The sequence below is a fragment of the Mobula birostris genome, chromosome 3 (assembly GCF_030028105.1).
Source record: "Mobula birostris isolate sMobBir1 chromosome 3, sMobBir1.hap1, whole genome shotgun sequence".
NCBI lineage: Eukaryota > Metazoa > Chordata > Chondrichthyes > Myliobatiformes > Myliobatidae > Mobula > Mobula birostris.
This window is the reverse complement of record NC_092372.1, coordinates 150031767-150056929: the sequence shown is the minus strand read 5'-3', so window position 1 is coordinate 150056929 and position 25163 is coordinate 150031767. Positions and strand designations below refer to the sequence as shown.

Here is a 25163-nt window from a genome sequence, read left to right as displayed (position 1 = left end):
AGAGTTGATTTTTCACCTTTGAACTGAAAACCTTTGTGAGCGTACACAAAATTTGTTGTGAATACTTTTCATATCTCACAACCAGAAACTCTTTCTGAAGCTGGCCATACACTACAAAACATGTATTCGTTTAACAGTGGCGGTACATCATTGTCCTATTAATTTTCTTTTGCTGGTTCATTAATGATGTACACCAGGAAAGATTTCATAACCTAGTCTTAAAGTGGCCAATGATATTCATAAATGCTCTTCATTTACAAAGTATGCTAAAAGCAGTAAATGTAAAATATTGCAGGACAACCAAATAAAAAATGTATTAGCTTCTAAGCCCCACTTTATAAATAGAACCTCCAACACATCAAACATTTATGACTACACAAAAGCACATAAGTAAACCAGCTCAGGCTGTATTTTTAGCATTTTGTTCACATTACAGCAGACATGCACTTCATGTTAATTATAGATAACCAGTATTCTGAAAAGTTTAATAAACTTTAATGGAGAAAAACACTGGGAGGTAATAATAAATGATGGCAACAAAACTAACACTTTATTTAGTACAAAGATGAATTGCAGAGATTGAACAAAGAGAATTGCATGGAGCACGTCAATACAGGTGTGCGCTGCTTAACGTCCATTCGGACAACGTCCAATCGCATATACGTCTGCAGTCCCAATCGGAGAACGTGACATAGCGGACGTAACCAATCTCGCGTATCGCGTGTCTCGAGTGTAGTAGCGTTATCTCTGTTTAATTTTCTTTCAAAAATATTTCCATAAAGTGCATCGTGGCTTCCAAACGCAGGTTATTCGACTCGAAACACTTCCAGTGGAACAGAGGAAGTTGAGAACAGTGATGTGGATGATCTTGATCATCTTTGATAAATTGTGTGTGATATAGGCTAATAAAATGTTTACATTAAAGTTTAAAAAGTGAAAAAAATTAAAAAGGTTAAAACGAAAAAAAAAATTATAGTGTACGTATGTATGCATTATAGTGTACAGTATACAGTTTTAGTGTAAGTTCTTGGCTATATAGTCAATACAGGTACACCACAGAACTCCATATAGGTTTGCTAAGTATATAATATGGTGGTCGCACAACATCTAAATCACACAACGTCCGATTTCACAGAACTTATCATGGACGTTAAGCGACACATACCTGTACTAAAGTAAACATAACCAATTCAAATACATCAGATTCTGGTTAATTGGGTAATCGGTTAATCAGGGCTACTGCTTTTATAGGAAAAACTCTTAAAGAAGAAAAATTAATCGATAAAATACCGATTCCCTTTGTTTACTTCAGACACTATGCTGCTTAGCTGGAGGAGACTGTTGCTCAACAGTTTCTAACTAGCATCAATCGTGCACTTGTGCGGTTGTTAGACACTACACTGTGCTTCATTTGAGTTTATAAATAGCATCAGTGTGTGTGTTTGTTGTCAAAAAGCTGTGATTTTTGCACTGACTGTTGGCAAGAAATAAGCAGTAAACCAAATCAGAACTGTTTTGCTCACTGTGGTTCTAAGCATCCTGGCTTGTAGATGTCAGAAATGGCCAGGAGTGAAACTGAAGTGATTTTACTTCAATCAACAAGTTAGGTACTTCGAAGGTACTGACAATCATCTTGAATGTTACAATTAAAATGAAGATTTGGAGGATGCAATCGTGGATTTAAAATCTGGCTGAATAGTGTCATAACAATAACTTTCACTCAATATTAGCAAGACCAAGGAGATAATTATTGACTTTAGGAGGAGGAAACTGGAAGTTCGTGAGCCAGTCCTCATTGGGGGTTTGTAGGTGGAGAGCGTCAGCAACTTTAAATTCCTCGGTATTATCATTTCAGAGGATCCATTCTGGGTCCAGTATCTAAGTACCATTACAAAGAAAGCACAGCAACGTCTCTACTTCCTTAGGAGTTTGCACTGTTTCAGCATGATATTTAAAACTTTGACAAATTTCTATAGACGTGTGTGATGGAGAATATATTGACTGGTTGCTCACTGATATGAAAACACCAATGCTCTTAGACAGAAAAACCTACAGTATGCAGTCGATACAGCCCAGACGATCTTCATTGAGCACATCTACACAGAGGGCTGTTGCGGAAAAATAGCATCCATCAAGGACCCCCGCCAACAATGCTCACTTCTTGTTGCTGCCATCAGGTAGATGGTACATGTGCCTCAGGACCCAGGTTCAGGAACAGTTATTATCCCTCAGCCATCAGGCTCTTGAACTAGAGGAGCTAACTTCATGGAAATTCACTTGCCCTATCACTGAACTGCTCCTACTGAAATGGACTCACTTTCAAGGACACTCCATCTCATGTTCTCAATATTAATTGGTTATTTATTTGTTACTATTATTATTATTTCTTTTATTTCTGTTTATGTATTTGCAGTTTGTTGTTTGTTTTTGCACACTGGTTGTTGTCTGCATTGTGGGTGTGGTTTTTCAATGTTTCTGTTATTTTTCTTGTAATTTACTGTGATTGACCACAAGAAAAATCTCAGGGTTGTATATGACAACATACTTGTACTTTAATAATAAATTTACTTTGAAAGGATTGTATGCAGGTAGTCCATTATCTGCACTAGGGTGTCTGCACTGATTTTGTTCATTAGCACTCAAAAGAAAGCGATGTGGATGAATTACTCCATCAATAAGTATTAGGAATTAATACACCATCTTATAGTACTGTAGTAGTATTGGTAGCGTTCTAATTTTCTCTGCATTTCATTTAAATACATAATTTGCTGCTCAGTTTGTCTTTTTCATACCTTTTTATCTACTTTTGTGAAACTTCAGCTAATTAGGGTTGCCACCAAAACATACTAGTCCCAATGTGTCCCAATTAACCAGAATCCACTGCATCTTTTTCCAGTCATTTAGTATCCACATTCAGCACATTGCATCACAACACTATGCAGTAATCAGCGTTCCTGCTTTTAATTAGAAATTACTATTTCATGATTATGTGAATATATAGATCAACTTTATGTCAATTTTAAAACTATTCTTCTACAATCATAACAAGAAACTGAGGTCCCAGAACATACCTTGTCATTTCCTTAAAAATGCAATGTGGATTGATTTTTGAGCCACACAAGACTAAAATAACCAATTTGGAGAGTATGTTTCATGCCAGCTCAGACCTAGCACTTCCCTTTGATTTAGAAGGCTACTGGAATTTTACCAAGGCTCAAAATAAATAAATAATGAGTGCACGCTGCATAAATATAGCTTTTATAAACTTGAATTTAGACTCAAGTGATGATCTAGTCACGACATTTAACATACTACAGGGATTTAAAGGAGGGTATACAGTGAAAGCATTCCATTCTGTGGGGTGAATTCAGAACAAAAGAGCACAATCTTCAACATGGATGCAGGCAATGCAGGAATTAAATCTGGAAGCACTTACTCATTCAAAATAGATTGGAAATTTGGAAATCATTCCGACAGGTTGTTAATTCTGGTACAACTAAAATTTTCAACATTCAGTCAATAGGCTAGTATATGGAATATGAATCCAAGGCAAGTAAATTGGATCTGACGTCTAAACAAATCCTTTCCACCCACAGATGCCACTCAACTTGCTGAGTTTCTTCAGATTGTTTGTTGTTCCAGATTCCTACATCTGCAGTTTCCTGTATCTCCAGGACATATGTCCATGTCTTCATCTGAGGTGTCAACTCCAAATTCCTTGCCAAACCTCTTTTTCTCTTTCATTTAAAAACCTACTTATTTGATCAAGCTTTTGATCATCTGACCTATTAACATGATTTTAGTGACAAGGTTCACCTCAGTGACAACTTCCCATGAAGTCTGAGAATTACAAAGTGGAGCTTTGCTTGAACATACTATAGGATACAGACCTGGACACTCTGCAAAGATCTGTCACCATTCTAAGCAGTTAAAAGATGTGTGTCAGAAAATGGATCAATTAGCACTGATTTTTAACATGCTAAATCCTGCAAATACTCTTTATAGCTCATAGTACAACCATTTACAAGCGTATTGGTGCCCATCAGGAGACTGAACTTCCTGGCATAATAATGCTGGAGCCCCCGACATTTTCCAGTCATCAAATGTGCACCCAATGGTATCACCATTCATGCATTCCCATTTTACTCTTTCAGACATCAGATGGAGCCAAAAGGCATTGCCTACAATAATAGGAAACAGTCTCAGAGCTTGTTACTGTTTTTGACTTAAAAGCAGAAGCTATTGACATCAGGAAACCTGACTGGGCATCCTCAGAAGTAATTGCAGGCTGCACGACCTTCAGATTCCAGAGAGTGTGTCACCACCAGAGGGCTTTCTCCAGTATTCAGCTTCTAAGATATCAGTGGGCTCCCTGTGGTGACAATGCTGAGAGAACACACCACTGCAATGAGTGGGCACTATCATGGCAAACCACAGGTGCATTTATCAAAGTAATTTCAAATTTCTATCTTTAACTTCACATATATGTGATGCCATGAGTTGTTGGCCAGTTTAGCTTGGTGTAACATCTGAGGCCTGGCAGGTAACTGACAAGGTAACTATAGTTATGAAGGGAGGTAGAACACGCTCAGTGAAATACAGATCTGCCAATTCAACTTTAGTAGCTTACGAAATGATGGAATCAACATCAAAAAGGAAACAAAAATTTAAAAAAACAAAAGAGTCAAGTTCATTCAAAAGGGTAAGTCTTGCTTGATCAACATTGCTAACTCCTTAAAAAGATAACAGAGTGCAGACTATAGTAATATTGAGGATGCAATTCCTTTTGAATTCTAGAAAGATTTTGGTAGGTACCACATAATAGATTAATAGACCACTAACAGAACCATGACTCTGAAAATCTTTCTGCATGCCATTACTGTTATCAATGTTCACCAAGTCAACACCACCCAATACAAGGATCTATGACCCTGGTGGATAGACACCCAAGATACGATTCTGAACTCTAACAATTAGATTTCAGGGTCAAAGGCACCATTTTTACTCTATTTTTATATTCTGCCACTAAATCTTCAGTTGACGAAGTTGTACTTTTAAGTAACATACTAATCTCAAAATAGCTACAATTTTAGATATATTGCCAGTATAATTAAAAACTGAAAAAGAGCAGGAATAGTGTTATGACAGTTATCTATTTTGTGAGCAAATGTGTTCAAATTTTACACCTTATTCCATACAAAACTAAATTGAAGAAGTCAGGATTTGGCTGAGTTCTAATTATCATGAACCCTGATGAAGGTAAGAAAGGAAGAGATAATAGATACACAAGAGACTTCAAATGCTGGAATCTGGAGTGAAAATGAGCTGCTGGAATAAAATCAATGGGTTCGGGAACAGACATGGAAGGGAAATGGACAACTCATGTTTGGGTCAAGACCCTAGAGAGATAGGAAAAGAGGATATTAGCCTCCCCACAGTTTTACTTTCATCCTTCATCCCAACAAGTATAAGATTACTACATGAATAAGAATAAAGAATTATTTGGCAGATATCAGCATCATTTTGCACATTGAGTGGTAAAAGCAATCAAAACCTGTAGTAACTCAGTAAATTGATTTTTTCCACAATATTGATCGAGTAGCAAGGAGGTTGGCAAAGTTATTATCATTTACAATCAGTTTCAATAACACAGAATTCCAGACTACCACTAATAAATGCTACTTATTCATACATAAATTCCTATAAATTCTGGGTAGAATAATGGAATACTATTAATATGGACTGAATTTGCAAGGAACTCTGGTTTGTTTGTTTTACGTCAAAATTATCATGGTTAATTAGTTGAAGTCTATGTTACAATAATAGTGGAACTTTACAATACATTTTTTAGATACACTCAAATAAAAACCTAATTATGTTAACAGCATTGTGAAATCATACCTTTGTAAATCGGAGGATGCCAATGTAGTCCATAAACCCAATTTTCATGGCCAGACAACACTGTTTCTAGTGTTACTGCATAAGTCACCTCTTCCTCTAAAGGAAAACAGAAGTGACTGTAAAATAAGCAATCTTAATAATTCAGTTGAAGAAAGCAATGATGATCATTTCATCTGCCAATAGTTTTAGGAGTTGAATCAGTCTAAAACAATTTTCATTTATAAAATGTCTCAATTAATCAAAACATGAGTCAGCATGAGAGGAGAGTTAGCAAACAAAACTAATTCATAAATACATATGGATATATTAGGACTATCTAGGCAATAAATAAACAGATGAGGATATTAATAATAGACAGGTTGAAATATTTACTGATGCAAGTGATGGTACAGAGGAGTAAATGGGTCATCTTAATAATAGCATTAAGTTATACTATATACAAATTAGAACCAGTAGAATATATTCCTAAAGGATGACGGAATCTATATATAAATATATATTTATGGAGGACTGTTGCTCTATTGTTTAAGAAAGGCTCCAAGATTCCTCCCTTACCACCATTCAGGGCCCCAAACAGTCCTTCCAGGTGAGGCAACACTTCACCTGTGAGTCGACTGGGGTGATATACTGCATCCGGTGCTCCCGATGTGGCCTTTTATATATTGGCGAGACCTGACGCAGACTGGGAGACCGCTTTGCTGAACATCTACGCTCTGTCTGCCAGAGAAAGCAGGATCTCCCAGTGGCCACACATTTTAATTCCACATCCCATTCCCATTCTGACATGTCCATCCACGGCCTCCTCTACTGTAAAGATGAGGCCACACTCAGGTTGGAGGAACAACACCTTATATTCCGTCTGGGTAGCCTCCAACCTGATGGCATGAACATCGACTTCTCTAACTTCCGCTAAGGCCCCACCTCCCCCTCGTACCCCATCTGTTACTCATTTTTATGCACACATTCTTTCTCTCACTCTCCTTTTTCTCCCTCTGTCCCTCTAAATATACCTCTTGCCCATCCTCTGGGTCCCCCCCTCCCTTGTCTTTCTTCCCGGACCTCCTGTCCCATGATCCTCTCGTATCCCCTTTTGCCTATCACCTGTCCAGCTCTTGGCTCTATCCCTCCCCCTCCTGTCTTCTCCTATCATTTTGGATCTCCCCCTCCCCCTCCAACTTTCAAATCCCTTACTCACTCTTCCTTCAGTTAGTCCTGACGAAGGGTCTCGGCCTGAAACGTCGACTGTCCCTCTTCCTAGAGATGCTGCCTGGCCTGCTGCGTTCACCAGCAACTTTGATGTGTGTTGCTCCAAGATTAAGTTGGGAAGTTAAAGGCCAGTGAGTGACATCAATTGTAAATTATTGGAAGGTATGACAAGGGACAAGATATATAAGCACTTAGGTAGAAAGAGCCTGTTTAGGGGTAGTCAACATGGCTTTGTGTGTGGCAGGTCACATCTGAACAATCTTAATAGTTTTTCAAATAAGTTACCAAGAAGGGTGATGAACAGAAGGGGGTGGACATTTTCTACATGGACTTTAGCAAGCCCTTTAACAAAGACCTGCATGGATTAAATCACCTGCCATTCAGAATGAAGTATCCAATTGGATTCAACACTGGCTTAGCTAGAGAAGCCAGAGAGTGGTAATAAATGGTTGCCTCTCTGAATGGAGGCTTATAACTAGCAGTGTTCCACAGGGATCAGTGCTGGATCTGTTGCTGCTCGATGACTTTGAGAATAATATGATAAACTATATTAGCAAATTTGCAGATGATACCAAGATTGTGGGTATAGTGGACAATGAGAAAAACTATCAAAGCTTGCAGCATGATCTGGACCAGCTGGGAAAACTGGCTGAAAAATGGCACATGGAATGCAGACAAGTGTGAAGGATTGCATATTGGGAGGATAAATCATGGTAAGACTTACACGGTCAATGGTGGTGCACTGAGGTATGTGGAAGAACAAAAGGACTTAGGAACACAGATTCATAATTCCTTGAAAGTGGCATTACAGCTACTGTAAATAGACTCATAAAGACAGCATTTGGCACATAGGTCTTCATATATCAGGGCACTGCGTACAGGAGCATGGATGTTATATTGAAGTTGTATAAGACATTCGCGAGGCAAAAATTAGAGTATTGTGAGCAGTTCACTGATTTTACTAAAGGTGGCTCACCCTACAAAGGCACATTGAACCAACAACAGCAGCTTTGGGATCTGCATGTGAAACACACACACAAGCTATACCGCCAAACTTCACATTGAGTGCTTATCCTTTTACCATCAGCACTACTACCCTGAAGTCTGAACTATTAGCTTTACGTGTCTACCAACCTTTAATACTTACGATTACTCTGGACACTAAACATATCTTCCTTCAATTTAATTATCTCGTTGTCAGAATCTTTGGAAGTAGATACTATTCTAATGAATATTCTCCAAATGCGAATCAAGCAGTCCTGTGAGCAGCTTGCTAATAAGAGGCTTCCATCTATTAGGTACAAAACAAATATAACTCATAGTCAGTTATGAATCTTTTAGTATATTTAAAGATAACACAAATGTCATATTACTCTATTAGAACGTGACATTTAATTCAGCAGCTTAAGTAAGTGATGTTGAATAAAATATTACAAATAATAAAAGTAAAATACACTGGAAACACTAAGCCACCAGGAAAGCATCTGTGGAAAGAGAAACAGAGTTAATACTTGAGAACTGTTCTGATGACAGACTTGTCATGAAAATATGCATCTGTTTTCCTTCCTATGGATGCAGCTTGTCCTGCTTAAAGTTTGAAGCATCTTGTGCTTTAATTTAATATTTCCAGCACCTGAACTTTTTCATCTCAAAGATGTTCAAAAGGGACAGGGCAGGAAGTGAAAGAGGTGGGGGAAGTGTCATTGCTAATCAATATAGCATTGCAGCTGCAAAACGGGAGGAAGTCATGGAGGGATTGTTCACTGAGTCAGTGTGGGTGGAAGTCAGAAACGAGAAGAGTGCAATCACTCTATTGGGAGTATTCTATAGACCCGCCAACAGCAAGAGAGAGATCAAAAGGCAGATTTTGGAAAGGCACAAAAATAACAGGTCATCATCATGAGTAATTTCAAGTTCCCTAATATTGATCAGCAGCTCCTTAGTACAAAATGTTCAGATGGGGGAGATTTTGTAAGGTATGTCTAGGAAGGATTCCTGACACAATATGTGGACAGGCTAACTAGAGGAGAGGCCATACTGAATCTAGTACTAGGCAATGAAACTAATCAGCTGATATCTCTTGGTGGGTGAGCATTTTGGAGGCAGTGACCGCAACTCCCTGATCTTTACTATAGTCTTGGACAAGATTAGGAACAGACACTATGGTTAAAAAAAATAATTGGGGAAAACAAATTATGATGCTATGAGGCAAGGACTTAAGAGCGTCAATTGGGAACAGATGTTCTCAGAGAAATGCACATTGTTCAGGGAGTAGTTACATGGGATTCTGGATAGACTTGTCCATTAGTGGCAGAGAAAGGATGCTAGAATGAAGGAACCATGGCTGACAAGAGAAGGGGAAAATCTAATCAAAGGAAAGAAGGATCACAGTCAAGATTAAGAATGGGACAAGTCTCTTGAAAGTTGTATGGCACAGGAAGGAGCTTAAAAGGAAACTTAGGAGAGCTAGAAGAGGACACAAGAAGACCTCGGCGAGTAAGGTTTAAGGAAAACCCCAAGCCATTCTGCACTTCTGGAGGATGACTTAAGTGAGCGTAGGACCAATCAGGAATAAAAGAAAAAACATGTGCCTGGAGTTGGAGGAATAGGAAAGGCCCTTAACGACTACTTTGCTTCAGTATTCACTGGTGAGAAGGACAGTGACGAATGTGAGGTCAGTGAAAAACAGGCTGGAACATGTCAACATTAAGAAAGAGGATGTGCTGGAACTTTTGAAAAAGCATTAAGATAGGTAAGTCCCCAGGGCCGAACAGAATATAGCCCAGGTTACTATGGAGAGCGAGGCAACAGATTGTTGCTCCTTTAGCAATTATCTTTGTATCCTCATTGGATACTGAAATAGTGCCAGGGGATTGGAGAGTGGCAAACGTTATTCCTTTGTTCAAGAAAGTAATGGGGATAATCCTGGGAACTATAAACTAGTGAGTCTTACATCAGTAGTGGGCAAATTACTGAAGAGGATTCTTAGAGAAAGGATTTATGAGCATTTGGAAAAGCATGGGTGGTTACAGGGCTAGTTAGCATGGCTTTGAGAGGGGTAGATGTGTCTCTTGAGCCTGACTGACTTTTTTGAGGAATTAATATAACAAATTGATGGAGATAGAGTGGTGGATGTAGTGTATATGGATTTTAGCAAAGCATTCGACAAAGTTCCTCATGGTGGGCTCCAGAAAGTCAGGAGGCACGAAATCCAGGGAAGCTACAGAGATTCAGAATTGACTTGCCCACTGAAAACAGAGATTGGTAGTAGATGGAGCACATCCTGACTGTTATGGGAGTCCTATTTGTGACGATGTTTATAAATGACTTGGATGATGAAGTGGAAGGGTGGGTTAGTAAGTTTGCAGATAACAGAAAGGCTGGTGGTATTGTAGATAGTGTAGAAGGTTATCATAGGTTACAATGGAACATTGATAGAATGCAGAGCTGGACTGAGAAGTGGCAGATGGAGTTCAGTCCAGAAAAATATGAAATGATACACTTTGAAAGGTCGAACTTGAAGACAGATTACCAGGTTAACGGGCAGGATTATTGGCAGTGTGGAAGAACAGAAGGATCTTGGGGTCCATGTCCACAGATCCCTCAAAGTTGCTAAGCAAGTTGATTGGGTGCTTAAGAAGGATGAAAGGTGACTTGACAGAGCTGCTTAAGATGATAAAAGGCATAGATAGTGGATTGCCAGAGATTTGTTCCAATGGCAGAAATGACTAATGTGAGAGGGCATAATTTTAAGATAATGCAGGAAAATATGGGGGGGGGGGGGGGGGCAGTCAAATGCAAGGTCTTTTTTTGCACAAAGAATGACCTGTCTGTCATAAGGTGGTGGCTGGCTACAGACCCAAGTGCAAGACACAGACACTGAAGTACTAGGGACAGGACTACAGGGTGAGGGCTAGGACATGGACACGAAAACCGGTAACCCGGAACGGGACTGGACAAGAGAGCTAGGAGCCTGGGCTTGGGCTCCGAGCCAGGGACTGAACAAGGACCCAGAACCTGGGTCTTGCCTCTGGCTCGTATCCCAGAACTAGGCAAGGACGTGACTTGGCTGGCAGGCAGGACGAGGCTGGAGTCCTCTGGCTCCAGGCGAGGCTGGAGACCGGAGACTTGAGACTACAGGCCCGAGGCGAGGCTTGGCTAGAGACCTGAGGTGAGGCTTGGCTAGAGGCTTGAGGCGAGGCTTAGCTAGAGGCTTGGGGTCTTGAAGCTCCTCCTGGGCAGGGCGCGGTACTCCTGGGCAGGGTGCGGATCTCCACCCAACAGAGGCAAGGAACAGGAAGGGACAGAACCAACTGCAGGGTAACAGCAATCTGGCCTGATTTACGCGACAGAGGCAAGGAACAGGGAGGGAGGTAGGTACAGGGTGGCTCCAGGACAAGACTGCAGGCGAGACGAGGCGAGAGTTACCAGCAAGACAAGCCAAGGCCTCGGGCAATGCAAGGCGAGACAAGAACTTCAGGCGAGGCAAGAGTTACTGGCAAGACAAGGCAGGGCTTCAGGCGAGGAAACAGAAGGCAGGGGAAGGGATACGAGGAGTAAGGACAAGAACAATCCAGCAGCCACACCCTGGTCTCTGAAGGTATTTATGCAGCCAGCCCCAACAAGAATCAGCTGCCTAAATTAGTGCTCCACAGGAACAGGAACAGAAACAGAAACAGGGTAGACAGGAAAACCTGGAGCACGGGTTGATGGACCCGACCGTGAACCGGAATGCGGACTTCACAGACCGGACCATGACACTGCCAGGAGAGGTGGTAGAGGCAGATACATTAGGAATATTTAAGAAGCTCTTAGATAAGCACATGGATGAAGGAAAAATGAAGGGCTATGTGGGAGGGAAGGGTTAGATTGACCTTGGAGTAGATTAAAGGGTTAGATTGACCTTGAAGTAGGTTACAGGCACAGCACAAAATTGAGGGCCATATGGCCTGCACTGTGCTGTTCTGTTTCATGTTCTTTTTCAAATTTAAAATAAATAATCTAACAGTTTGATTGGCAATTGGTTATAATCACAATTTATTTAAATCTAAGTTGAAGACATATTACAATCCTAGTCAACCAAAGTTCCTTACCACATAAAGCCCATTCAACTCCTCGAATCCAGTCTTCATGGCCCATAAGTGAATGAATTTTCTGAAACTGTTAAAAAAAGATTATCCCACCTGATCAGTGCATGGTTGACAAGTTATTTTCCCCAATGAACCAACATCTATTCCTTTCTTTAGACAAATCAAAATATTCTCACATCACTGAAGGATGAACTTTCTACACAAACTTAAATCGAAAATACAAAATGCCTTCTACAAAATGTTAACAATATACACTTATTTTCCTATTTTGGCAGTGTAAAGTTTAGTCTAAGAATTTAATAATTTAATGCACTCACTTCCTGCTTTTTCTAGTCTTAACAGGGAACAGGGAATTCTGAAGATTCTCTGCCCTACATGTCACCAAATTCCTTCTCCTCTGTCCTGAATGGCAAAACCGCATATTGTGAGACTACAACCCTTAGTGTTTAACACACATGACACGAAGAGCATCACTCTACAGCCAACTGATCAAATCCCATAAGATTATGCAACTTCTAATATCTCATTCTTCTAAAATTAAGAGAGTACAGCGATCTTCAGCCACCATTCCGGAACCAAACTAATATACCTTCACTGCATTCCGCTATCCTAAACAGGAATCCAGTGAAGACAGGAGGGTAGGAAGACCAGTTCTGTCCACATTATCTAAAGTGTTAGTACATCATATAATTACAGCAAGACATTTCAACTCGTAACTCAATCTCTCCTTTTATAAAGGCCAATGTACTGTTTGCTTTCCAAACTGATTTTTCGAACTTTTCAGTCTCTCTGAACACCAACACATTTGAGCCTCTCACCACTTAAAAAAAAATCTACTTTCTTTTTTTCCCTAACAAACTGTTTATGCGTGTATTTTGGGTGTACTAGCCAAGTCACAATATGCGAGATTAGATGGAAATTATTTTTAATTTAATTCAATTCAATTGTTAGGAACAACACAGAAATTTAAACGGACTGCAGAGCAGGAACTGGTCACTCCAGAGCTTGTGCTGCTTTCTTGCAATGAAGAACATACTTGGAACTGATCACAACTTGGGGACCAGGGCTAATCACAGGCACGTCAATTAATTGCAAATATCCTGGGTGACAGGAACAAGCATTTCACAAGTGTCAAGCAAGTTCTGTCCAATTTGAGTAAACCACAGGATCCCTGAAGCTGAAGCAGATTTAAATGACCTCAAAACGACAGAGGGAAAAGATAGAACATCGTTGCACATTCTTCACTTGACACTTTGAAAAATAAGTGAATAAAATTCAAATAACAAAGAATGCTTTTTTTTATATTTCAAATATATTTAATTCCAAATAATATGTAACAAAAACGGTTTACCTCTCAAAGACACTAAAACGCACAGTTGTTACTAAAAAGTGACAGTGACTTTCAATGTAATTCCTCATTTACAAATTAGAAATTATAACAACAGCTGCAATTCACAATTTGCAATTTTCTTCAGATATGACAACTTACTTGTTCACCTTCCTGTACAAATAAATAAACATTGCTGTCATCGCCACCACAGGCCAGAATCACAGCTATAAATAGATAAAGTAACAGTGAGATATACAATAATATAAACTGAAATTCTTTAGTATCATAAGAAATAAAATTGACATTGTTACCTGGAATTTCTACTGCTACTTCAGTTACAATCCCATACTAACCAAATGCATAAAAGATGATTTTTCTTTAAGACAGATAATTTACAATTTTTATTAAAAGAACAATTCTAACATAAAGCATGTCCACTACAATTGACATTGTATTAAATAGCCCATCTTACTTTCAATAAGAAAATGATATCCTTTTACTCCCAGGCATCAATGTGGCTTCCAGGTCGCAATTAATAACCTGAAATATATTTATGATCATGTCTACCCTTTCTTCTTGACCTTGACTTTGTTACTGAGATTTCCTGGTGGTGGCTGATGGAGTAACAGCAATCTGCCGTTGCTCCAACTTTAATTATCTTACTATTTCCAACCTGTCTTGAAACTTCTTTTTTAAGTGTGATATTCTTTCATTATGGCTGGGAGGAGTGCCAGAGGTACTAAAAAAGATGATTTTCCTGCCTCTTTGGATTCTATTATGGAATTGCTGCAAAGTCATACACGAGAAGCCTCTGAGAAGTTTCAACAATTCAGCACTGAATTTAAACAAATAGATGGTAAATTGGACTCTATCCAACAAACTCTTAATGAACACGATAAAAGTATTAAAAACAATGAGAAAAATTTGTTAGCTCTGGAAATGGAAGTGGATGAATTGCAGCTTTGTGAAAAACGATCGAAGTCCAATGAAAAGTAAGACAGAAGATTATCAACCTAGAAAATAGAAGTAGAAGGAACAACCTACGGGTTCTGGGTCTCAAAGAATTAATCAAAGGTAACCATCCTACGGAGATTTTTGCAAACCTTTTGCAAGAATTATTTCCGGAGATTTTGACGTCTGTGCCTATGACCGATCAAGTTCACAGATCTCCTGCGCTTAGACCTCAACGCTCAAGAGACCAAGATCAGTAATAATCTGTTTTCAGGAATTTAAAACAAAGGAACTCTGAATTCACGAATCTCGTCGAAGAGGCATGATTGACTATAATGGTCGCAAGATTAGAATTGCTGAAGATTATTTGCCTGAGGTTATGCAGGAATGTGTTAAATTCAAAGAAGTTATGTCCGAGCTTTTTAATATGGGTTTCAATCCTTCCCTTCGCTACCCAGCCCAACTGAGAATCACACTTAAAAATGGTTCTTTCAAATGGTTCCACTCGACTGTTGAAGCACAAAAGTTTTAAAATCCAAAGATTAAATCTGAAGGCTAACTGTTTAGTTTCTCCTTACATGAAGACACAAGATTAAATGAGGAACATTTAATTTGCAAATCCCGTCGAATGGGCATGATTGGTTATAGGGTGGAATACTAAGATTCTCAAAAATTATTCGCTTGAGGTTATGCAGGAATGTGCTAAGTTTAAACAAGCTCTGTTGGAATTTTTTTAACAAGGGCTTTAACCTGTCCCTTGGTTACCCAGTTTGACTGAGAATCTCATTAAAGATGGATCCTTCAAATGGTTTTGTTTGAATGCTGAAGCACAAAGATTTTTATATTTGAAGGCTAATTGCTTAGTCTGTTTTTCCATGAAGATATAAGATTAATGTTCAATGTCTATCTGTATGCATAATTGTATCTTTTACTCTTGGTAAACCTTTGTAACTAATTTTCTTTTGTATTTTTTAATACTGTATTTTTGATATACAAGATTTGAATCTCTTATTTGGGTACTGTTTCGTCTAGGTTGAATATAAATAACCTTGAAACTAATTGGAGTGATCACCAGGCTTTTTGGGGGGCTATCCATAGTTTGTAGATGCCGACTTTCTATTGGTCAGTTTTCTTTCTTTGGGAGGTGGGCAGGGTTATTTTTTTTTCCCAGAAGCTGTTTTCGAATTTTTAGCCAACTTGTTGCTTGGTTACCATTTCTCAAGGTTTATGGCTTGGTTTTCAACTTACATTTTAACCCTTCCTTTAAATAATACTAAAAATGGACCAAACTATTAATTTACTCAGTTTTAAAGTGAAAGGGTTAAATCACCCTGTTAAATGTAATAAGATTTTTGCTTATATTAAGAAATATAAGGTCCCAATTACCTTTTTTTTTATGAGAAACTCAAATACACAAATGTGATCATCTATTTTTTTTTAGCCGTTGGAATGGACTTTGTTTTCACTCTTCTTTTCAGGCCAAGTCCAGAGGTCTGATTAGTGTCTGATACTAATGGACGTTTTGTTATAATTTCAGGAAAACTAGATAATAAATTAATAGTATTTGCCAATGTGTATGCCCCAAATGTAGATGACCCAGGATTCTTTGAACGCTTTTTTTTCATTTTTACCAGATCTGAATCTTTATTCTTTGGTGATGGGAGGAGATTTTAACTGTTGGCTGGACCCAATCTTAGACCAATCATCTTCTAAGCTGGTGTCTCTTAATAAATCAGCTTTGTTTATTCAATCCTTTTTATTGAAGTGTGGTACAGTTGATGTTTGGCATTTTTTACATTCTTTAGATAGGGAGTATACATTTTTTTCCCCATGTTCATCACACATATTCTAGGATTGATTTTTTTTTTAAATCAATAGTCAAATAATTTCATCAGTTCATTCCTGTGAATATAAAGAGATTGCTGTTTCAGATCATGATCCTATATTTTTATCTTTAAAAGTCCCTGATCTTCTTCAAACCAACAGATTCTGGTGTTTTAATACAACTTTGTTATCTGATAAGGAATTTTTAAAAATTCTAGAGAGGCATATTATTTTGTTTTTTGAAGAGAATAAAAAGGAAGAGACTTCTAATCTTATTGTATGAGATACTTTCAAGGCCTATATCAGAGGACAAATTATTTGTTATACTGTGAGTGTTAAGAATAAAGCTAATAAAGAATTGAATTAGCCAATCAATTAAAACAATTAGATCAAAAATATGCTAAAGCTCCAGATCCTGTTTTATTTAAAAGACTTGTTGAAGTTAAAACTAATATGATCTTGTTAACATATCCAATTGAAACTCAACTTCTTAAAGATAAAACTCAATTTTACATTCACAGAGATAAATCAGGCAAAGTATTGGCCAACCAATTAAAAACTTCTGTAGTTAAACGACAAATTAAAGAAATTTGCAAAACTAATGGTGATAGGACAACTAATTAGTCTGAAATAAATGATACCTTTAGAGAATTCTATTCTAAACGTTATAGTTCTGATTCCCCTAAAGATAATATTGTAATGAATACTTTTTTTAGATCAATTGAATATCCCTGCACTTTTTGCAGATAATTGCAAACAGATGGATCAACCCATTTCTTATGAGGAAATCGCCGAGGCTATACGTTCATTACACTCGGGGAGGGCTCTGGGTCCAGAAGGATTTTCTGGAGAAGTTTATAAGGCTTTTTCTTCATTAATTATACCGCAGTTACATTTATAGTCTTTTTGGATTCTTTCAAATTGGGTAGTTTGCCTCAATCTTTTTATGAAGCTTCTATTTCGCTTATCCTAAGACAGAACAAGGATCCAACTGAATGCTCTTCACATAGGCCAATTTCATTACTTAATGTAGATACTAAAATTCTTTCTGAAGTTCTGGCTCGTAGGATTGAAAATATTTTACCCTCTATTATTTCTGATGATCAGACTGAATTTATTAAAAACCGACATTCCCATTTTAGTATACGCTGTGTATTAAATGTTACTTACTCTCCTTCTCAGGAGATATCGGAATGTGTGATATCCTTAGATGCTGAGGCCTTTGATCGGGTTGAATGGAATTATTTATTTAAAACCTTAGAAAAATTTAGTTTAGGACCAGATTTTATTCAATGGATTAAATTACTTTATTTATCTCCTTCTGCTCGGGTTCTAATTTTCAAAATTCCAAACCATTTAAACTTCACCGTGGAACTAGTCAAAGCTGTCTGTTGAGTCCTTTGCTTTTTGATTTAGTTTTAGAACCCCTTGCCATTGCTTTTCAAGAATCTAATGATATCTGTGGTATTTTAAGGAGAGGTATCACCCACAAAATCTCGCTTTAGGCTGATGATATATTGCTTTTTATCTCTGATGTTCAGACCTCGTTACCTTGCGTACTTTCTTTAATCTCCCATTTCAGCCAGTTTTCAGGATATAAATTGAACCTACATAAGAGTGAATTATTTCCTCTATCAATTAATACTAATCTCTCTTTTAAAATTGTAAGGAATCAATTTACTTATTTGGGTGTAACAATCACTAAGAATTACAAACACCTGTTTAAAGAAAACTTTCTTACTTTATCAAACCATGTAAAAAAGATATTATTAAATTGGTGTCAGTTCTTTCAATATCGTTGATTGGACGAATTCATTCTAATAAAATGAATATTCTACCTAAATTTATATATCTTTTTCAGGCTTTACCCGTTTTTAATCCCTAAATCCTTTTTTGACTCTCTTGAATCTATTTTATCCTCCTATGTATGCAAAAATAAATGTCCTCGTTTAAATAAAGTTCATCTTCAAAAACCTAAAAAGTCTGTAGGCTTAGCCTTACCTAATTTTAGGTTTTATTACTGGGCAGTTAATATACCATACCTTACTTTTTGGCTATATTATATTAATCGTGTAGACCATCCGGTATGAGTTTCTTTAGAAGCTAATTCCATTAATAAATTTTCTATTATTTCTCTTCTTGGACCCTCACTTCCTTTATTTGTAAGTAAACTAACTGATAATTTAATAGTTAAACATACTCTGAGGATCTGGATACAATTTAGAAAAAATTTTGGTTTATTGAGACTTTCCCTTTCTAGTCCCATTTTTTCTATTTTTTTTAAACCCTCCATGACTGATAGATTTTAAAATAGTTTTTAAAGAATGGGACAGGTTTTGTATTAAATATTTTTGGGATCTGTTTGTTGGAGGAAATCTTTTTCCATTTGAACATTTGTCAGCTAAAGATAGCCTACCCAAAACTCACTTCTTTAGATATCTACAAATCAGAGACTTTCTAAGATCTCAATTATGCACATTTCCTATAAACTCAGACAAGAATTTACTAGACGTAATCTTTAATTTGACACCTTTTTATAATGGTTCAATATCTAATATTTATGGTTTGTTACTGGAGACGAGGAATGTTCCTTTAGACAAAATTAAGAATCTCTGGGAACAAGATTTACAGACATCAATATCTGAGGTAACCTGGAATGAAATTTTTAAACTGGTTAATACTTCATCGCTATGTGCTCGCCATTCTTTCATACAATTTAAGGTGGTACATAGAGTTCATATGACTAAAGATAAGCTAGCTCGTGTTTATTCCGATATATCTCCCTACTGTGATAGATGCATTATTGGAGAAGATTCATTAGTTCATATGCTTTGGACTTGTCCATGTCTTGAAAAATATTGGCATGAAGTTTTTCTAACTTTTTTTTACTTTTCAAAGTCAATTTTAAGCCTAATCCTCTGACGGCCCTATTCGATATTGTTGCAGGACAAGATATCAAGTTGAAGACATCTGATTTACATATTTTGGCCTTTAGCTCTCTTATAGCTAGGAGGGTGCTTTTGTTTAAATGGAAAGAGGTTTCTCCTCCTACTCATGCTCAATGGTTATGCGACGTTATGTCATGCTTAGATTTAGAGAAGATTCGTTGTTCAATTTCTGAATCTCATCAAGACTTTCAAACATTGTGGGAACCCTTTCAGAATTATTTTCAAAACTTTCAAAACCCTCAATTCGTTGTTTAAATTAGATGTTGGCTATTATTAATTTTTTATTATACGAGAAGGTATTTTACTTTTTTTTCTCCTTAATAAACAGCTTCGGCCTTGGTAGGGGTTAGACTCTTTTTTTGTAATAAATTAGTATATTTCAATATAACTTTGACTAACCTACATGAATACGGGGTAATAAGATTGTTATTATGAATTGACATAATGTAATTGGTATTTGTTTTTTTTCGACCTTTATATATACTTTCTTGTACTCTGTATTCTTCTATGTAGAAACTAATAAAAATATTAACAGTCATAGTCATAGTCATACTTTATTGATCCCAGGGGAAATTGGTTAAATTGGTTAAAAGAGACTTTGTTACTTTTTCTGTGCTATGAATTTCCAGTAATACTCTGTTAACATTTATATTGTTAAAATGCATGGAATTATTTATAAAGTCACCCCTTGTCTGCATACTGCAGTCAATGTTCTTGTCTTCGAGAGTATGTTATCCCAGTTGTTCAGGCCTACCAGAAGTTTTACAGGCTATCCTCACATTATGGAGAGGTTGCATTCCCAGAAGTGAGTCTAGGTCATAGTTCTAAGTCTGTTCTTTGCCAAAACCCAGCTAGTCCCGGAAATGTAAACAAAAATCTCAGTGAAGCAAACCTGCACTCTTCCTCCACGAGGCATTATCTCTGATGCACATGACTCATGGATTAGGAAAGTTTAGGAAGTGGGGAGAGCAAGGAAAGGGATGACATTTGCAGATCAGGCTCTTGAAAAAGGTGATTTGTAGGAGTTCAACTACAGCAAAGTCAGTTAAATTAGAGTGACTGAGAAGTGAAGTAAAGGCTGAGGAATACTTTAAGGACTTAGCCGTGACTCATGTGGTTCCCCCATGATACAGCATCAGAAAAAAAATGCCTCACAGATGCAGAGCACATCAGTGATGCACTCTGAAACATCTGCTCACATCCTCATACTGGAAAGGATGTGGCAAAGGAGAGACTCAACAGTGACTGCCAACCCAATCAATGTAGTGTGGTCATATCCAGCTCTTATAGCCCTGTAGAATTCAGTGACTAAAAGTAAAATTGGAAAAATATTAATACAAATTATCAATAAATTAAAAATTGTCACTTTCATTTTTTGTGTTTAGATTTTTCTCACTTAAGTTCTGCAACAGCTCATTTTAATTCACATCTCAAATTTTTGCCAGGTCATTTCTAAACTCCTTAAGTTAAAATTTACGTAACATTAATGGCCATAACGCAGGAGTAGCTTGTGTTCCTTTTTAGCAAAATTTAGTTCATTTACTTGATCTGAATTGCTACATCCTCCACCTTGTCCACTGCTACAAGAGCCAAATGTACATTTGAGGAAAAACATCTCAAGTTCTACTTGGGTAGCTTACAACCCAATGACATGAATATCGAATTTTCCAATTTCAGGTAACCCACAACCCCAGTTTTATCTCCCACATCCACTACACATTTACCTAGTTTGCTTCTCCCAATGTTCACCTTTCCCTCCACCGCAAACCTGGCTCCACGTATCACCTACCAGCCTCTGCATCACATCTCCTTCATAGTGGTGATCTTTTCTTGTTCCTCACAGTTCTAATGCAGGGTTTCAACCCAAAATGTTGACTTAAACCTTTTGCCACAGAAGATGTTGTCTGATTCACTGAATTCTTCCAGCGCAATGTTTCTTGCTGGAGCTGAAAATTGTTTACAATTTTTGTAGCACCCGTTATTTTTCTTTCTCTTCTTTGCTTAGTTGTAAATTACCTCCTACTGTATAACAAGGTTGTCTCATCTCTAAATAAGAATTGTTCTCTCTTGTGAGCCTCATTCCTATTCATTTTCTGCCCCAATCCATCTCAATATTTTCCGACTCGGATTTGCTTGCTTCCTTGTATCTCATATTCAGAATCTCTTGCCAACTTCACAGTTGAACCATTACTTAATTTGTCAAGCTACAAAGATGCTTATGCAGCATTACCTGTATTCACATAACTTTGGAATGTAAGTGCCACAGTAACGGTGAAAATGCAGGATCAGGAGAGGAGACAGGAAGATGACAGGCAGCACCCATCAACATAATCTCTCCTACTGTTCAGATGAACAGGTAACTAGCCAAAATAATATTTTATTAACAACAGTATAAAGGCAGTAACATTATCCTTTAAATTTTTAAAACTGCATTGCATTTATTCTCTTGATCCAAAATAATGCCTTTTTTTCCTTTAGTGTTAAAATAATGAAATCAAAAATATTGAAGTGGATCAGGGCAGAGTCTGAGTGGAACTGAGGCTCAAGGGAGAGAACAATTTTTATTTTGAGATGAGAAGTCTATTATATAAGAGGAGCTGGTTTACAACTAACAAAGGCAGCCAAGGGAAAATAAGAGGAACAAACCAAAATAGTAAACAATTTTTAGCTTGAGCAAAAAAAACAGATCACTAGAAAATTTTCAATTTGTCACCACTTACCATCGCTGCCTGGCAATCGTGCTAGTGCAACAGCCATCATGAAACCACTTCCAAAGGAGAGGGTCTGTAAGCATTCACCTAGACAGAAACAATTTATGTAATTTAGTTTTGTAAGCGAAAAATATAATACTTTATTAAAAAAAATGAAACAAAAGACACTTAACTGAATAATTAATCTTCGTCCAACATTTATACATATCCATACTAAAATAATCACCTTAATATTGTCCCAGCTCTGTGTGAACTGGCTGCCATGATTTCTACATCAGAGCAGTAAAATTTTAAAAGTATCTTTTTGGATATATGAAAAATGAGGCTTTAGAAGGCATTGATCAGACCACACTTGGAATATAGTGAGCCGTTTTGGGTGTGCTGGCATTGGAGAGGGTCCAGAGAAGGCTCACAGAATGAAGGATGTGCTGGCATTGGAGAGGGTCCAGAGAAGGCTCACAGAATGATCCTGGGAATGAATGCATTTATGTATGAGGAGCATTTGATGGCTCTGGGCCTGTACACACTGAAAGTTAGAAGAACAAGGGAGGATGTCATTGAAGGTTATTGATTTTTAAAAGTCCTAAATAGAGTAGACATGGAGAGGATGTTTCCAATAGTGGTGGAGTCTAGAACCAGATGGCGCAGGTCAGAATACAAGGACGTCTCTTTAGAACAGGGATGAGGAGGAATTTTATCAGCCATGATGGAAATTTGAAGCAGACTCGATGGGCCAAATGGTGTAATCCCACTTCTATGTCTTACGGTGTTAAATGTAAAAATTCAAGTCTTTCCAAAGATTACATCATATAATCGGAAACGCTCATTCAACTTTATTCTTCCAAAATCACTAAACTTATTTTCAAAAGCACACTCAAAAACATCACAACTTATTCAGTGCAGCAACAATCAATTGCCAACTCCGTGACAGTCAACAAGAATACATATACCTTCTATGAACTCGGTAGAAATTAAGTAAAATGGACATAACAATGCTTAGCTTCTGTAATCATAGTTTTAAAAAAGCATCTTATTATCATATCTCAAGATATATTTGTATTTTTCACCTTATAAAAACGAAATTGCTGCAGAAAATTTAGAAGTTGGTTGGAACCTGAACTAAATTCATTTATTTAAAAAATGATCTTATTAGTATTGGGATTGAAAGCTTTTTATATAAATATTCTTGAATGGATATTTATTTCATTTTCATTTCATTTTAAAAATCTTTTTATTGATATATAATCTTCTACAGCTATAAGTACAGAAGTTCAACAAATTAGTATATATATAATCAATAAAGCTGAAGAAAAAAACTTAGCATTGTAGAAGGAAAGGAAAGGAATTTTTTTTAACATAAAACAAATTTAACCCAAATTACTGAAATAAACAACTTCATTGGACACTAGAAAGCCAACAGCTTGAAGATGCAGCTGGTAAAGAAGTGAGGGTCAACATGCTCCCTTGACTGAAAATCGCATTGAAATTTAATGGATTAGGACTTGTTTTAAAAATCTCAGCTGCATACATTTAACCAGTTGGAAATCAACTGAGATGTTTTTTTAAAAGCAGTTGTAAGTAAGGCCTACTGTTCACTAAGTCCACGCTGACCATCAACAGCCAGTTACACTAATCATATACTATAATCCCACTTGATCTCGGGATTACTGCCTTTGCCACGCGACAGTGAGAATAGGAAAATGAGGTGGAGGATAAATGCGTGGCTCAGGGATTGGAGCGGGGGCAGGAAATCAGATTTCTGGGTCATTGGGACCTCTTTTGGGGCAGGTGTGACCTGTACAAAAAGGACGGGTTACACTTGAATCCCAGAGGGACCAATATCCTGGCGGGGAGGTTTGCTAAGGCTACTGGGGAGAGTTTAATAGTCATAGTCATACTTTATTGATCCCGGGGGAAATTGATTTTCGTTACAGTTGCACCATAAATAATTAAATAGTAATACGTAAATTATGCCAGGAAATAAGTCCAGGACCAGCCTATTGGCTCAGGGTGTCTGACCCTCCAAGGGAGGAGTTGTAAAGTTTGATGGCCATAGGCAGGAATGACTTCCTATGACGCTCTGTGTTGCATCTCGGTGGAATGAGTCTCTGGCTGAATGTACTCCTGTGCCCAACCAGTACATTATGTAGTGGATGGGAGACATAGTGGAGGTGGCATAATGCTATGGGGATGCTTTTTAACAGCAGGAACTGGAAATCTGGTCAGGATTGATGGGAAGATAAATGCTGCTAAATACAGAGAGACCTGGATAAAAAGCTGCTAGCCTCTACCAGAAAGTTTAAACCGACGAGAAGTTCATCTTTCAACAGGACAACAACCTAAAACAGTGCCAGAGCAACCATGGAGTGTCTTTAATTGAAGAAAATTGATGTCCTTGAGTAGCCTAGTCAGAGTCCAGATCTTAACCCGATCAAGCATCTCTGGCAAGACGTCAAGGTTGCTGTTCACTGCCACTCCCCAGCTAAACTGAGCAATTTGCAAGGAAGAATGGGCAAATCTTGCTCCATTATGTTGTGCAAAGCTAACAGGGACTTATCCAAAAAGACTACTGGCTTAAAAGTTGTGAGAGGTAGTTCAACTAAGTACTGAGCAAAGGGGAGTGAATACAGTCAGCCCTCCTTATCCGCGAAGGATTGGTTCTGAGACCCCTTGCGGATACCAAAAATCGCGAATGCTCAAGTCCCTTATTCAACCAGTCTAAATGAGGTGGACCTTAGGACCCAGCGGAACCCTGGACCTTATTTAACCTGTCTCAGTGCGGTGGACATTAGGCGGTGGAGCTCTGAATCCGCAGCGTTTCTGTTCACGAAAATAATCACAATCGCGATTTAAAATAAAGTAGAAATAATAAAGCAATCGGAAAGAGGTGAAACGCCATCGGTCATTGGAAAAGTGTTAGGCTACAGTTGGTCAACGATCGGAACAATTTTAAAGGATAAAGTCAGAAAAGCCCTGCCCCAATTAAAGCTACAATTATTTTTTAAGCAACGCAGTGGTTTAATTATTGGTTTTTGGGGTTTTTGATTCTTCACATCAACCCGGCTGGCATGGAGAGCGCTCGGGAGCAGTCTGTCACCAGATCAAACTCAGGAATTTCCGTTCCCGAGCCTGGTGCTGAAGCATACGTTTCTTAAGTGTTTTATATGCATAGAAAGGTAAAATATATACTATATACTAAGAC

The 25163-nt window shown here is 37.7% G+C and overlaps 1 protein-coding gene across 2 annotated transcripts in view; it reads right to left on the bottom strand.

Moving 5' to 3' along the window:
* Window positions 1-25163, bottom strand: part of elp2 (elongator acetyltransferase complex subunit 2) — a 134506-nt gene that overhangs the window by 81647 nt on the left and 27696 nt on the right. For both annotated transcript variants that reach the window (XM_072253437.1, XM_072253438.1), the window contains exons 5-9: window positions 21971-22048; window positions 13687-13751; window positions 12201-12267; window positions 8255-8398; window positions 5902-5997 (exon numbers count right to left, since the gene is read on the bottom strand). In XM_072253437.1, coding sequence (XP_072109538.1) covers window positions 5902-5997; window positions 8255-8398; window positions 12201-12267; window positions 13687-13751; window positions 21971-22048 — 450 coding nt within the window. The remainder of the gene's footprint in view (window positions 1-5901; window positions 5998-8254; window positions 8399-12200; window positions 12268-13686; window positions 13752-21970; window positions 22049-25163) is intronic.